This window comes from Peromyscus leucopus, chromosome 20 (genome assembly GCF_004664715.2).
Source record: "Peromyscus leucopus breed LL Stock chromosome 20, UCI_PerLeu_2.1, whole genome shotgun sequence".
Taxonomy (NCBI): Eukaryota; Metazoa; Chordata; class Mammalia; order Rodentia; family Cricetidae; genus Peromyscus; species Peromyscus leucopus.
In genome coordinates, this window is record NC_051080.1 from 42,612,459 (window position 1) to 42,628,841 (window position 16,383).

The window sequence follows — 16,383 nt, forward strand, 5'->3', positions numbered from 1 at the left end:
CCAACATATTACATGACTCAAGAGACAGAATTCAGGAAATTTTCTGTTATTTTCAGTTTGTCTTCCTCAAATATATAATCATTCAATGAAGTTTAACAAGTGCAACTTGCATTCCTTTCTAATTATAGTGAGCTCTGTCTGATGATTTCGGAGAACCAAAGTGACCTGGACAGAGGATAGTATTCTGTGTTTTAATACAAAAATTTTCCATCCTTGGAGCCCAATAAACCTGTGTGCATCAGCATTCTGATTCCTGGAAATTTTATTCAATTCACTTCTTTTTACAAAGATGTCACAGGCTAATTCAGAACCCAATGCAATGCTAACTGTATCAGTTAATTATCAGTTATCATTCTGGCAACCCTCATTTTCCTCTGAAATTAATTTTTAAGATATAATCTTTGAGGTACTTCAAAACTCCAAGTAATGTGAACTTTAATATTCATAACAGATAGTAAACATAACTTCAGACATGTCCCTTTCCATATTTGCTGCTTCCATTCATTCAACTTGAAGCTATAATGTTATTAGAAGAAAATGTTTTAAATATAGACTCTTGGTTCTAAGAGCTATGGGCCTCTTAAAATTAGAATAATCCTAACACACATGCGACAACTAAAACCACAGCAAAGTCGAAGCTTGAAGCCAAAAGTACAATCTAGCAGAGAGCATATATTTTCTCTCTGGGAAGGAAAATGGAAAGATCCTTCACAGTTACAGATGGCTGGAAGAATCAGCAACTGAGGTCATCGTCTCTATGGCTGGATGTTTCCCAGCACACACCCAGAGACAAACGAGCCTTTGCCTCACAGCAAACTGCACACATCACATATTTCTTTGTGAACTGTCAAACATCACAGATCATCATTTCACATTTCCCATACTTTAACTGGGCACACAGAATTATTCCCCAAACAGTAATTTTAAATATTAATATCCTCAGCCTCCACCGACTTTTCCCTTTCTAAAATCTCCAAAGATGTTTCCACAGCATCTGTAAGTCACAGCGGCAGCACCAATCTGGGGGGCCTCTGTTCATGTCATCATCTCTACCAAGTACGTTGGAGACGGTGATGAAGTCAGTCCCTGACAACCACTAAAATTCACACCAACCATGGTTCTTCAAACCGTGAATCATAATTCACTAATGAATCATGAAAATAATTTGGTATAAGGCCATCTTTTTTAAATGAAACAAACAAGAAAACAGAAATCGGAAAACATAATATACTTCATAAAACCCCTATTTGAGATACAGACACATACATGCAGAGGAATCTCTGTATTCATGTTTCAAAAAATGTATTCTGAAAGTCACTTGATGTAACATCTCTAGTTAAACAGACTTCTTTCCAACTAAGTTTTCTTAATTCTTCAAATTATAACTATTCATTTTTTCCCTTTCAATCCAAAGAGGAATTCAATTTAAACTTTTTAATTTTAATTCAAGAATTTCATACTTAAGTGCATTGTACTTACATAATTTCTACCTCTCCCTCCCCCAACCTCCAATTACCTCTCTCAAATTTATGACCTCTTCTTCTGTAATTATTATTGATTTTATATATATATATATATATATATTATATATAGATATTAGACACATATAATGCACAAACAACCTAATGAATCTAATTAGTTGTTACCCTTACGTGTTTAGGGTTGATCTCATAGGGCTGGGCAACCTAACACCGAGTTTGTTCCTGAGGAAAACCCTCCATCAGCGGCTCTTGACAATCTACAACTTTTCATCTAGGGATGGGGCCTTGTGAGCTCTTCCTCCACCTGTGCTGGCATGTGAGCAGGTATGGTCTCATGCAAGCCTTATGCAGGTACTCATGCTGCTCAGAGTTCATAACAGAGCATCCTGTTATCATGTCCAGAGGTCCTCTCTGTCATCTGGTCCTCTCCGTCCCCTTTCACGGTATCTCCTGAGCCTTAGGTGCAGGAGTTGTAGTAAACATGTCCCATTTGAAGCTGAGCACTCCATAGTCACCTACCCTATGTAGTGTGAACCACAACTGTGACCAGTTGTGAATGTCTGTAACAGCCTCCATCTGCTTGCTGCAAAAATGTGGCTTCTTTGGTGAGGGGTGAAAATGGCAACTATCTACAAGGATAAGTATTTAGAAAGAGTTTGGAAATTATATTAACTTGGGAAAATAATAGTAATAGGTCCTTCTCTAGGGTGTATAGCCTCTCCAGCCTGGGGTGCTTAGCTAGGTTTATAGCACCAGGCATGACTTCTCTCCTACTGAGCAGGTGCTAAGTCCAATTAGGTAGTTGTTGGTACCCCCAAGATAGAACTGCCACTATTGCACTGTTAGGGATATCTTGTCTACAGGTCATTGTCACAGTTCTCAGGCTTTATAGCTGTGTAGGACTGTTAATAACTCTCCTCCTGTGGCAGCTTGCATAGCACCTTCTATCCTGTGAGGGCCAGCCCTCCAGAAGGAAGCTTCCAGGTCAACACCAGTTTGATTTCTCCAAGTCCTGTGATCAGAGGCTGTGGTGCCTTCAGCAATAGGGTCTTACCTTCAAGTTCTGGCAAGGAAGCAAGAGCAATGGCAATGCCTATATTGTTTGGGAGGTGTCTTAGTTTGGGTTTCTATTGCTGTGAGAGACACCGTGACCACGGCAACTCTTAAAAAATAAACATTTAATTAGGGTGGTGGTTTACAGTTTCAGAGGTTCAGTCCATTACCACCAGGACTGGGAAGCATGACAGCATGCAGGAAGACACGGTGCTGGAGAAGGTGCTGAGAGTCCTACATCTTGCAGGCAACAGGATGTGGTCTCAGACACTGGGTGATAATCTTGAGCATAGCCCCCTCAAAGCCCACCCCCACAGTGACACACTTCCTGCAACAAGAATGTACCCACTTCAACAAAGCCACATTTACTATTAGTGCCACTCCCTATGAGATTATGGGGGACAATTACATTCAAACTACCACAGGGGGTCTCTTGGACCCCTGATCAACAACTAAAAAGAAGTTACCCCTTGCCTGGCACTGGGGTTTTATTGAATAGTCTATAGTTCCTGGGGGAACATTATCCTCCCTATGGGGTAACTCCATTTAAATTGAGTGTGTGTGTGTGTGTGTGTGTGTGTGTGTGTGTGTGTGTGTGTTATATGTAGATGTCCATCAACTGATGAATAATGAAAATGTGGTATATATACACAATGGAGTTGTATTCAGCTGTAAAGAAAAAAATGGAATCACCATTTTTCAGATAAATGGGTAGAATTGAAAAATATTATACTGAGTGAGGTAATACAGAGCCAAAAAAGATGAACACCACATATTCCCTTTTCTTTATGGATCTTAGATCAATATTCAGGTTTGAGTGTACAAACTGGAGTGATCATAGAAGCCAGGAAAGTAGACAAGGGAAGAGGGAAGGAGCTCTGGAGAAGGGAGAGCAGGCCACAGTGCTATGAGGGGGAGGAACTTAACAGGGGAGGAAGAAGGGAGAGGGATGGAGGAGGAATCCTAAAACCAGAGAGCCTTAGGGAAATCTGTTATTTTATAAACTTACTTTGAAATACATATACCATTTATTAAAGCTTTTCAGAATGAACATTTAGATTAGTTAAAAAAAAAAAAAAAAAAAGCCAGAAAGATGGCTCAGCAGGTGAAGGCACTTGCCACCAAGCCTGACAACCTGAGTTCAATTCCCAGAACCTACACGGTGGGAGGAGAAAACTAGCTCCCACATGTGCGAGTCTATAACTCACACAAACAAACACATATGACAGATTACTTCAGAAACGCTCATTTCAATCTAGCTTGGTATACACACACACACACACACACACACACACACACACACACACACAAATCTCCTTTACATTTCTAACAAACACTTCAGCACTTATAAGTCCTATGCCTCATTCCTAAAGAACAACAGATAAACAAATCGTTACTCAAAATCACCTAGAGAGGCGGTTTGCCTATTATCCAATGTGCAGCTGCAGTCTGCTCCCCTGAAAGTGTTCCATACTCTACTGTCACAGTCCTCTCCAAAAGGGAAAGTCTGTTTTAGTCACTTGTCTGATTCTAGAATTGAACATGTCTGGTCTGTGAGTATAGATTAGCACAAGTGGGTGCCAGTATAGATGAGACTCTGGAGTCTGATCCCCTGCACAAAAAACGAGAACTGAATAGACTAAGTTACGGTGGGAACTCGGCTAACTCCTCCCTAAGTCACGGCCTGCTTTACTTTCTAAGAGTTCTCCAAGTTCATCAAAGACAACTCTAGCCCTCACTCGGTGAATCTATACACCAGGACACAAAAATTTCGCTTCCATCATTCCAAGAACCTATATGTTCTGAATATGGACAAGTCCATTCTCTCACTACAACATCTTCTTACTGTCTTGACAGCGCTCAGACTTCTCTGCCATGAATTTACATTCCTAACTCCCAGGATCAGGCACACAGATATCACAAGCTAGTTCGTATTAAGGAAACCATGAATACTTTTTACTGATTCCTCTTTATCTTTGATTTTGAGTCCATACAACAATTTCCAACTTCAGCCATTAATAGAAATATCTGACTTAAGGTTATTTTCATTTTTAATTATGTAAATACACTCTGAATCCCTAATTCTTTTACTTCAATCTTCAACTTTACTTCCCCCAAACTACTCACTGCTACCAGCTCTTTAACGTCTACAGCTTCACTAACGACAGCTTAAATCAGAGGCGTTACCAACCCTGAAGCAGACTTCAAAAGCTCGCTCACTTACTTCTCCACTGTCTTCACTGCTGCACATCAACTTTTCTCTACTGCTCCCCAATCAGTTAATTATAATTTTACATAACTGTCATTCTTAAATATGGCTGAAGAACGAGACCCATTTGGTAAAACATGTCTCTCTGGCAAGGATATCTATCCTCACTTTGACAAGAATTATACACAACTACATATACTCCCAACAACCAGAGTTCTCGTATTTCCAAAGTCCAGTATGACAACACTTAAAATCTGGACACCAAGAAACCACTGTGATACCTGGAATAAATGATAGAGGCAGCTCATGTACTGCCTCTGTTCTACACAAGACTTGGTAGAACACTGAATCCATGAATTTGAGGATGAGAGTTGCTGTACAAGATGGCCTGGGAATCCTGAATTGTGACTCTAAAATCTGGCTGCACACTAGACTCTCCAGCTCCCAGAGAAGAATGATAGCAAAAGAAGGAAAATCCAAAATCAGTGACAAGGCTACATAACATGTTTACATGTTTTATAAAGGCATGTATGCAAAGATCAAATACCCACACCAGAATAGTGGCCATCCTCTGGTAGGAAGGAGATGCAACAGAGAAGACAGACACACACACACACACACACACACACACACACACACGGAAGGCTTCAAACATATTCAGAATATTTTACGTCTTAAGCTAGGTGCTGATGCATAAATATTTATCAAATTAGTCCTCATTAAGTTTTGGATGCCTAAAATTTTGTAATTAAAAAAAAGAACAAAAAGGATATAGCACATAATCAAATGAGCATCACATTAGGAACCCTGAAAAATATCTTGAGGTAGAAAGAAATACCCAGAGAAGACACTTTATGAAGCAGACCTTGATGGAAGAATAAAATGGACTACAAGAAAATGATAATGATGATGATAATGATAACAACAATAACAAACTTTTCTTTCTCTTTTTTCTATTTTATTTTTTGAGACAGTGTCTTACTCTATAGCCCAGGCTAGCCAGGTACTCACTATATAGCCCAGGCTGGCCTCAAATCTATAGTGATCTTCCCTTCTCAATCTGTGTACTAGCATTACAGGCATGCACCACCACAGCCAGTTAACACAAACTCTTCTAAAGGAACAACATGAACCAAAGCAAAACTGGGAGCACTCATGGCCTCCAGCCTGAATAAAGAACACCAGGAAAGCTTTATGAGGCCAGATTCACTTGGTCACTGGTAACAGAAGAAGCTGGAGAGTCCATGACAAAACCCAGCCCTCCCCCCTCCCCCCCCCCCCCCCCCCCCCCCCACCTGATACTGTATCTCTAATGGAGGAGAAAGGCATGACTGCAATGATATTTTAGCAAAATAAACTGGAAGCTACATGCAGGACCAACTAAAGCAAACTGTTCTATGAAGTACTGGCTCTGCAAGACAGCAAGGGGCAGGAGTCTAGAAGCAGTCCCATGCCCTCCCACTACCCCAAACACAGCCCTTCAGCTACTGAATGTCTCCACTGCTGAACAGTTTCTGAAAAGGACAACACACAATTGGCCAGTGAGGAGGCACTGCTGCAATTCAAGTGTGGCACGTCACTCTGAAATACAGAAGTCATCTTACAAATGAGAAGTAGAAAGAAAAAAATAATCCACAAACTTTTTCATGGAAATGTTGGTAGGACCTAATGGCAAACTAGATGAAATAATAAAGGCTCACATGAAAAACTCAAAATGCCAGCTGAGCAGCAGCAACTGATCACATGGGCTTGGACAAGGGCAGCAAACACATCCCCATGAAACTACATCTGAATGTTAAGGTAGTGCTGCTCCAGGCAGAAAGGATACATGGCATTCTTACTGAGACTAAGAAAAAGTGGGCTGAGGTTCCAGAAAGCTGCAGAAAAGATGATCACTACATTACAGAATTATAAAAAGTACCACTCTACATAATAAAGGCATAAGCACCTTTGCAGACCATCAGACTAAGGATTCTGATGCTCTTACTTAACCAAGTTCCTTAACCTCTCTGAGCGTCATTTATGAGTAAACTACAAGCTAACAATAACATAGTACTAAACATACATGAAACACTTTACTAAGTGCTTTACATATGAGCCCATTTAATTCCCATGACATATTTTACAAGTGAAGTCATTTAAACTTGGAACTAGCATAGAACTAGCATAGCATGGTAGGGTCAGGATTACTATTTTTCAAAATAACTAACTAAAGGAGGGTATGTACCAACCACATCACATAATAATGCTTCAGTCTGTTGTAGAATATTATTTTAAGATGTGTTACATTTGTTTACACTGTGGAACATTTGTTTAATGATGCAAAGAGGTGTTGCATTCTTTTATGTTGCATTTGTTTAACTCTGTGAGGCTGTGTTACTGTGCCTGTGTAAAACACCTGATGGTCTAATAAAGAGCTGAACAGCCAATAGCAAGGCAGGAAAAAGGATAGGCAGGGCTGGCTGGCAGACAGAGAGAATATATAGAAGAAGAAATCTGGAAGGAGAGATCAAGGATTGAGAAAAGAAGGGGCCAATACCAAGGGGCCAATACCCCAGCCACACAGCCAGACATGGAATAAGAAGGAAAGAAAAGAAATACAGAAATAGAGAAAGGTTAAAGAGGTAGACAAGAGGTACCAGAGACAAAAGGTAGATGGGATAATTTAAGAAAAACTGGCAAGAAATAAGCCAAACTAAAGCTAGACATTTATAATTAAGAATAAGCCGCCGGGTGGTTGTGGCACACGCCTTTAATCCCAGCACTCGGGAGGCAGAGGCAGGCGGATCTCTGAGAGTTTGAGGCCAGCCTGGTCTCCAAAGGGAGTTCCAGGAAAAGCGCAAAGCTACACAGAGAAACCCCGTCTTGAAAAACCAAAAAAAAAAAAAAAAAAAAGAATAAGCCTACATGAATGACTTATTTGGGAGCAAAAGAGGACAGGAGAAAAAAACAACAACATCAGTTAATGACCGACCATGCAGATGAGGTACATAAGGCTTCTACATCACTTCTGACAAGTACACAGATACTTATACATACATACATACACACACACACACACACACACACACACACACACACACACAATAACCTAATGAGTCTCAGGGGAAAAGCCCCAATGTTAAGTCACAATGTATAAATTTCCCACGGTAGGTACACTTTACTGTGAGACAACAAAGATCAGGAGAGCAACACAGACATTTACCGTCGGTAACCCCCAGGCTCCTGTCTGGAAACAAGCTGTATCTTCATCTATAAAATAAAACTTTCTGCAATCCAACCTGCTCCACAGAGCTGCTGTGAGGAGAAATATTATGAATTTGAAAATGCTATGAAAAACACGTATCTTTTGCTTTTTAGAAATGCCTTTCTGGTAGGACAGCAAAATAACCCAACAGGTAAAGGTATTTGCCACCAAGCCAGATCACCTGAGTTTGAGCCCCAGGATTCACATGGTAAAATCGAGAAACAACTCCCCCAAGTAGTCCTTACTTCCACACAAGACATGGGCTTCCATGCACAAGAGTGCGCGCGCGCACTCACACACACACACACACACACACACACACACACACACACAGGTGGGAGGCAGAGACACTAAACAAACAAAATGTAATGTTTTTTAAAGTTTGCTTTCCTGAGCAAGAACTATCCTTCTAGTCTCAGCTATTCCTAAGTCTAAGGCAGGAGCTCTTAAACCCAGGCATTCAAGGCCAAACAGGGCAACACAGGAGAGGAGGTGGGAAAAGAGCTAAAAGATTTGCATTTCTAGATTAAAACGATGAGTCTCTGAAGAAATTTAAAGTTAAAAATAAGTCTGTTTTATTTGTAACCACTGCTTTGTAAAGTATAAATCACTATGGAATTATCACCCACAACTTCTGATTGTCCGGGTTCACTGATGTCTCATCAAATACATGTATTATCTTACAGCCATAATGAAATTGATAACCTACAGTAGAGCTAATCAATAAAGAGGTTCTACTTCGATTCAGTCGTTCAAGTTGGCCTATGCCATGGTCTCAGACATTCCCCCCCCCCCTTACTGTCCTTCTAAAGCAGAAAGAAAAAATAAGTTTTTCTTCTGTCACTGAGGGGGAGGGGAGTGCCCAGTGAATACTAGATGACAAACACCAACAACATGCTAGAAACAATCTATCAAATGACCTGCTCCCAGGACTCTGATGGATAGCCTGTCCCTTCTGAGAACCTGTTCACAACCTCCCTTTTTGGCACGTGAACAGATGGTTTCCAGGCCCCAAGGCTCACATATCTAATCACACAATTCACAACCATTCTCAAAAGTCCCTACCTTTTTTAATTATTTCATGCTCCTGAGCCAAACAGTTTCCATTTAAAGATCTCTAGCTATCAAAGCACATGAAGTCTTTAATCTTCACCACAACACTCTCTTGGAGAGAGATGCATAAATTAAAAATGAAAAAGTGAGATTAAATGTCTTATACAACATCAAACAATTAATTGATTCATTCTTGGGGCACAGGGAGTGCACATTATGAACTTTTATCAGTGGGCATTTACTTAGCTTCCTAAGATCACTGAAATTATTAGTTCAAACATGCTGTACACATATGCAACCAATATGTCCAAGATTAAACACAAACAATACACAGTATACCAAAGTACCACTATTTTTACATGCAAAACCATATGAGGGAGGGGTTCTGACTTAACATTCCTCCTGTCTCATCTCCATAAATTCTTTAGAACTTGAGGGGGAGAGAAACACCTGTCATTACAGCATGTCCATAATGTTTTGCATTCTGCGTGACTATTAATATATTTAATTCCTTAAACTGTAAATAATCAATACATCGTCTCAAGGTGAAGGGTTATTATATTAAAATCACTTGACCAAAAAAAAAAGAGAGAGAGAGAGAGCAAGAAGGAAAAGCGTGCACTGATGTCCTCGTCCTAAGTCTCAAGGCTTCGTGAATTTGCCTCTCCAACCCTCCTAACCCCACGATCTGCGGGGTGCCCAGCGCTGGCCACTCAACTTGCCGCGCGCCGGGGCCCCGCGAGCCGTCCCCTCGGGGCCCGGGGCCTCGCGGAAGGACGCGGCCGGGCCGTGGGCGACTGGGCCAGGCTCTGCTCGGCGCCCGGCCGGCGGGGACAGGGTCGCGGCAGGCCTGGCCTAGCCGCCCCCGCCCCGCGGCTTCCGTCCTCATCCAGCTCCCGCCGTCGTTACCTCTTGGGCGCCGGCGGCTGCTCCATGGCGGCCGGCGGCAGAAAGAGGGGCCGAGTGGACCGGGAGGGCGGCAGAGAGGAAAGCAGCCTGGGAGCCGCCGGCCGAACGCGGGGGAGCACACCGGGAAACTCCCGAGAACTCGGACCAACTTTCCCGTCACTCCGCGGCGGATCTCCCTCCCGCCCCTGGACACGGTTCCTCCCGGCCGCCCCGCCCCTCGGCCGCGGCCTTCGCTTGGAGCCGCTGGGAAGCTGAGCCAGCGGAGGGTGGGCGGGGCCGACGCGGCCGGGAGAGAGGGGGCGTGGCCGACGCGGCCGGGAGAGAGGGGGCGGGGCCGAGCGCGGACGGGAGAAAGGGGGCGGGGCCGAGCGCTGTCGGAAAAGAGTGAGCCGGGCCGAGCGGGGCCCGGAGGGGTGGGCGGGGCCGAGAGCCGCAGGGAGAGAGTGGGCGGAGCCGAGCGCAGCCCACAGAGATTGAGCCCGGCAGAGCGTGGCCGAGCGCGGCCCGGAGGGAATGGGCGGGGCCGAGCGCGGCAAGGAGAGAGTGGGTGGGGCAGCAGGGAAAGAGTGAGCCGGGAGGAGCGGCGCTCGGAGGGGTGGGCGGGGCCGAGCGGGGCCCGGAGGGGTGGGCGGGGTCAGGCGCTGCAGGGACTAGCGGGGAGAGGCAGCCTTAGAGGGCACAACCGGAGTGGAGAAGAGACTTCCCCGCCCAAGACCTGCTCAGCTGGAGGAGGGGCGCTGGCCCACTTGAGATTTGACTCATTTCTCTGGATTCCTCAAGGATACAGGCTAATCATCTTGTAAATCCGTTTGAAGTATAACTGCCCACACTTTCCTCTCTAGTCTGCTTATAATTATTAGTTATTATTATTAATGTTTCCCAAGCCACCAAGCCATTTGACATTTGTAGCTTAGAGCAGTTGAGATACTTCTGGGAATTCTGGTTGATTTTGATTGTGTACGAGCACAATAATTACAGTCGAATGACAGAAAATATTCACTGCAGTGATCTCTCACCAAATTTAGAGCACCAGGTGTCCTGTTGGGTAACCTGGGAAACCAACCACTAGTTATGGTGCTAGGAAAAAGATAAAAGAGAGAATTTCCTTCCTTCCTTCCTCTCCTTCCTTCCTTCCTCTCCTTCCTTCCTTCCTTCTTTCTTCCTTCCTTCCTTCCTTTCCTTCCTTCTCTTTCTTTCTCTCTCTTTCCTTCTCTCTTCCCTTCTCTCTCTCTTTCCTGAGTCCTTCTCCCCACCCCAACAGCCCCAAACTCATTATAATTTCACCCCTTAAACACATTCAATTTTTTGTATACTATTTAACCTTAAAATACATACACATACACTTTCTCACAACTATACAAATTTGTTTGCTTGCTTTTATTAGAATATTCTTAAATGAAGAATTGTGCAAGGTTAGAACCTTGTGTCTGAAGTGAAAGTTAGTCAAAATGAGTATCAACCCAGTTCTGTGAACAAGAAAAAGTAGTCCACAGCTGTATACCTGCTTCATCTATTCAAGATCTACCTCGGGCAGTTCAGAAGTGATAGGACAATGACAATTACAAAAACTGAGTCATTAAAATGTCAACTCAGGGCCATGAGATGGTTGCTTAAGAAAAGGCATTTACCACACAATCCTGGTGACTCCAAAGGGGTAAAGAGAACAGACTTTCTCTTGATATTTTCTCTGTAGAAACCAGTCTCCACTCATCCAGGCAACAATTACCAGGGAACCAATGTTCTAGGAGCTTCTGTAAAGCACAGTCAAGAGCCTGGGTGTAAGCTTCTCAAAAAGGACTTGAAATTTATCAAAAGACCATTTTAACACAGATTTTAAATACAGAGTTTACGAGAAGGAGAGAATCCCAGGGAAATAGGGATTCAGGCTTCCATATCATTAACGTCTATATGATTGTGGTGACTCTCAAGGTACAACTCAAAGAGCCAAGAAACTCCCTCCTCAATGCTTCTTTTGATGAGTGAAATTATAGGGTGTCTCCAGAAGTGCATGCATTTATAATCTGATAAAACCAGGAGCCACTGGAGCCTAGGTAAGCCATTTCCATTCAAACCACCGCAAACCCACAGTCCTAGAGAGAGAAGGGCAAGGGAGGCAAGTCAGTAGTTGTCTTAAGAGGAATGCCTTAAATGAACTCACTAGAAGACTAGAGGAGTAAGTAAACAGTGACTTCGTGCTTCCTTCTTCCTGGACTTCCTCCTGCGTCTATCATCACCAGAGTGCAAGTGGTCTGGGAAGCACAGTGGTGGTTAGCATTCACTAGACGAGCCCGTAGAAAAGGACAGTGTCCAGCCAAGCACTTGCTTATGTGAGAAGCGGGGAGAGCAAATGATACGGTCTGGCTGTTCAGATGACTCACACTTAGGCTGGGTTGAAGGAGAAGAAAAAGTTCACCGCAGAGCATCATGCATACGCCAGCAGTCCCTGAGTGCCCTGGGAGTAGCCAGTGAGGGTTCTAGTGGTGGGCTGGGAATGACTTCCTGGAGGATAAATTTAGGAGGAAAATAAGGAACCTGTGTGAAGGAAGATGATTTGAGTCCATTTTAAAGTCTGATAAGTTGAAAAAAAATAAAAATAAAAATAAAACCACTTCTCGAGATGCTTTTTGCTGAAACAGAAAAAGTGAATTTGGTGTGGGAATGAGGAGAACGGAAGGTGGATGGGATAGTTTCAAAAGGCCTTCCCAGTGCTGATGTTTAAAATAATATTACTGTGTACGTGTGAGCTGGGGGAGGGGGTCCCACAGCACATGTGTGTGTGTGCAGGGCCAGGAAAACATCAAGAATTTTAAAAGATCACTAATGCATGAATTATATATTGAAAGGAAAGTGAGTTGGACATATACAAGGCCCTAGGTTCAACCTCCAACTCCAGAACAAAACCACAAATAAAAATGAGTGTTGTACAAATCCTAATTGGTCTTATAATAAAAACCCAGAGCCAGATATCAGAGTGAAAGCTGAAAGATCAGAGAAGCACAGCAAGGCACAGCCACCACCTCTTACCTCACCAACTCCTTAGCCTGAGTGCAACGTTGGGGCATCCATCTTCAGCCTACAGGCCTAGCATATCTGACAGACTTTTCTGTGAAGCAGAATATTCTGAAGGGCTGTCCTACCTTGTCTTAGCAAGGTTCAACAGTCCTTTATATGGGTCCTGCTTGCCAGCAGTCAGGGCAAGGGCATTTTCTTGTCCAGAGGTTAACTTTTGCCACAAAGAAAGTAAACTGAATAAGGAGTTTCTTTGATGCCCATCATCTTCTCTGAAGTAGATTAGTGCTGCCAAGAACAGACATGTCTCATTATCATAAAAAAATCTATGTTATTAAAACATCTTAAATGCCATATTCTGCAGACCTCTGAAGTGTTTGAAGATGACCTATCTATTTAAATTATATCTCTGTTTGACCTTAAAAACATACGTAACCTGACTACAAGTTTGATTGTAATAGGTGACTAACCACTAATGTGCATTTGTTTATTATCCTAAACAGTTGGTGATAATAACTTTCAAAGACAAGAAATTTGCATTACATTGTTAAATGAGCTGTATAAGTACAATACCCTGAACAAGATTAAAAATATATGTACAATATGTTCTAACAAATTAATCTCAAATTTGTATCAACATATGAAATTTGTATACAATAAAAAAATCAAATTCAATGCAAAATATTTAAAACTAGTAGCTGCTTTTTAAAAGTGGATTCAATAATCTACCTTTTTATCTTATCATATCCATATTCTCTATTTTTTCATTTCAGAGTAGGTTCAATAATCTACCTTTTATCTTATTGTATCTGTATTCTCTTTCTTTCTTTTCAAGACAAGATTAATGCTATACCTGAATCTAATCTCGTTTGTTTAGATTTTTCCTGACTGTTACCAATAATAACTTGTAATAAACCACCCTAAACAATGACAAATATCCATAACCCACTAAAGGACCAAAACCCACCCACCCTACCTCTTGGGAATGTAGGCACTGTGTTTTTAAATTTACTTCCTGCTGTCTGGGGTAAAGGCCTCTTTAGGGGATTCTGAAAAGAAAATTTTGGATTCATTATCAAGTCCTGGGAAAGTTAGCTGTATATCATTTGTTGTCCAGTCTCTGCATAATGGGAAAGTGCAGGGCTTGTCTTGAGTCCTGACTATAGTAGGCTGTGAGACTGAATCATCTCAGCTAGCCATCTCAAAATTGTCCTGAGCAGGTTGTAGTCCAAAGCCAATCTTTGAGTGGTGTTTGTCAGCTTAATGGCATTATCATAGCCCATGTGGAATCATCATTGTAAGGCCCCATCATTCTTTTGGAGACTTCAAAGGTTTCTGTTAGGTATGATCATAGTTCCCTGCAGAAAACTGATAGAGAATCAAACCCAAAATCAAGCACAGGAAGCTAGAGGGAGCCAAGAATTAGTTAGTATTCTATCTGACCATTAATAGCATGAAAAAAGTTTATATATATATATATATATATATATATATAATATATATATATATATATATCTCATAAATTTTGACATAAAATTTATACCTTAAGAAAAATTTTAAAGAGTCAAAAATAAAACCAAAGGATCATGAGATTAGTAGCAATAAAATAGTCCCTAATTTTGGTTTTATTCTGTCCCATATCAGGTGGCTCTTCTGACATGATACAGAGATTTTGCATTTCCCTTTAACAGCCATGCTTGGGATTAGAGAAGGACAGAGCCATTCTTCCAGACCAAAGCCAGCTTTAATTTTTAACTGAACTGGGACTACATAAAGAACTTTTGTGTTATGTGTCTGTAGGGAAGTACAGAAACAAACATTTAGGAAGACTTATGAAAATTTATCCTGTTCGATATGTGATATACCAATAGGCCAATTTACTCTTTTTCTTGGGACATTTTTTCTGGATAATTCATCCTTTTTCTACAGATGTCTCATTTGTCCGGTGTTCTTCAGATTCCTTGTCTTCATTCTCCTAAAAGACAAAAACAGAACCCTTCCCCAACCCTAACTTTGGGGAATTTCCCTTTGGCAAGTTATATCTGATTGAATGAAAGGTATTTGTTAGTTGTATAAGTTAGTTTAAGTTGAATAGTCACAGTGATTGATGAACTATCACCTCTTTTAATTAAGAGGTCTCTTTTGTTCAAATTGAACCGTTATCAATTTTGATGGTATCCATAGCTTTTCATCTCCTGTGGAAACAAGAGCAAAACTTCCTTCCCAATGTAACACATATCCTGATTTCCATTCAGCACATCTTTAAAGTATACAGGCTGATTTAATTCTGTAGTTTTTTTCTTTTATCCAATGACTCTTTACAGCTGTTGTTCCTTTCTCATTGGCATTGAGAAAATTCAAAGTTAATAGAGCATTATATAATCTATTTCTGGAGGGTTTTGTTACCCCTTTCTGTTTATTTAGCATATACTTTAGAGTTCGATTTGAACTTTCTGTGACTGCTTGGCCTGTAGGACTGTGTGGTATACCTGTAATATGTTTTATATTGTAATAAGCAAAAAACTGTTTCATTTTTACCAGAGACATATCCTGGAGAATTATCATTCTTAATTTGTACATATATACCCATGATGGCCATAACTTCTAGAAAATGTGCAAATACAGAATCAGCTTTTCAAACTCAGAGCAGTTGCTCAATGAAATCCTGAAGAGATAGCAATGGTATGGTGTACATAATTTATTTTCCAAATTCTACAAAATGAAACACATCCATCTATCAGATTTCATTCCTTTGAGTACCCTTTGGGTTACTTCCTACATGTAGTGGAGTTTGGTTGTATAAAGAATAAGTAGGACATTTCCTTATAATTTCCTTGGCTTGTTGCCAGGTTATAGAAAAATCCGTTTTCAAACCTGATGTTTTTTTATGAAATTCTGAGGCCTCCAGCACATTTCCTATCAATAGCTAATCAATTTTCACATTACCTTGTGCTAGAGGGCCTGACTGACCCATATGGGATCGGATGTGAGTTATATATAGGGGATGATACCTACTCCTGACTGTTTCTTGTAATTGAATAAATAATGAAGTTAACTCTGACTCATCAGGAATAAATTCAGAAGTTTCAATGTGTAAAATAACTCTTTCTGCATACAGAGAAACAGTAACTATGTTAGGTGGTGCTGTAAAATCTGTTAATATCATCAGAATGGCATATAATTCTGACTTTTAGACAGAACTATAAGGACTTTGAGCCACTTTACTTAAATTTTCTGATTTGTAACCTGCCTTTCCTGATTTGGTTGCATCAGTATAAAATGTATGGGCTCTTGATGGGTGGTGGTGGCTCACTCCTTTAATCCTAGCCCTCAGGAGGCACAGCCAGGCAAATCTCTGTGAGTTCAAGGCCAGTCTGGTCTACAGAGTGAGATCCAGGAGAGGCACTAAAGCTACACAGAGA

The 16,383-nt window shown here is 41.4% G+C and overlaps 1 protein-coding gene across 2 annotated transcripts in view; it reads right to left on the reverse strand.

Annotated features, from left to right (window-relative positions):
• Stk3 (serine/threonine kinase 3) overlaps nucleotides 1-10,178 on the reverse strand; it is a 255,299-nt gene extending 245,121 nt beyond the window's left edge. For both annotated transcript variants that reach the window (XM_028884473.2, XM_028884469.2), the window contains exon 1: nucleotides 9,953-10,178. In XM_028884473.2, coding sequence (XP_028740306.1) covers nucleotides 9,953-9,978 — 26 coding nt within the window. In that variant the 5' untranslated portion in view covers nucleotides 9,979-10,178. The remainder of the gene's footprint in view (nucleotides 1-9,952) is intronic.
• Nucleotides 10,179-16,383: the final 6,205 nt, after the last annotated feature.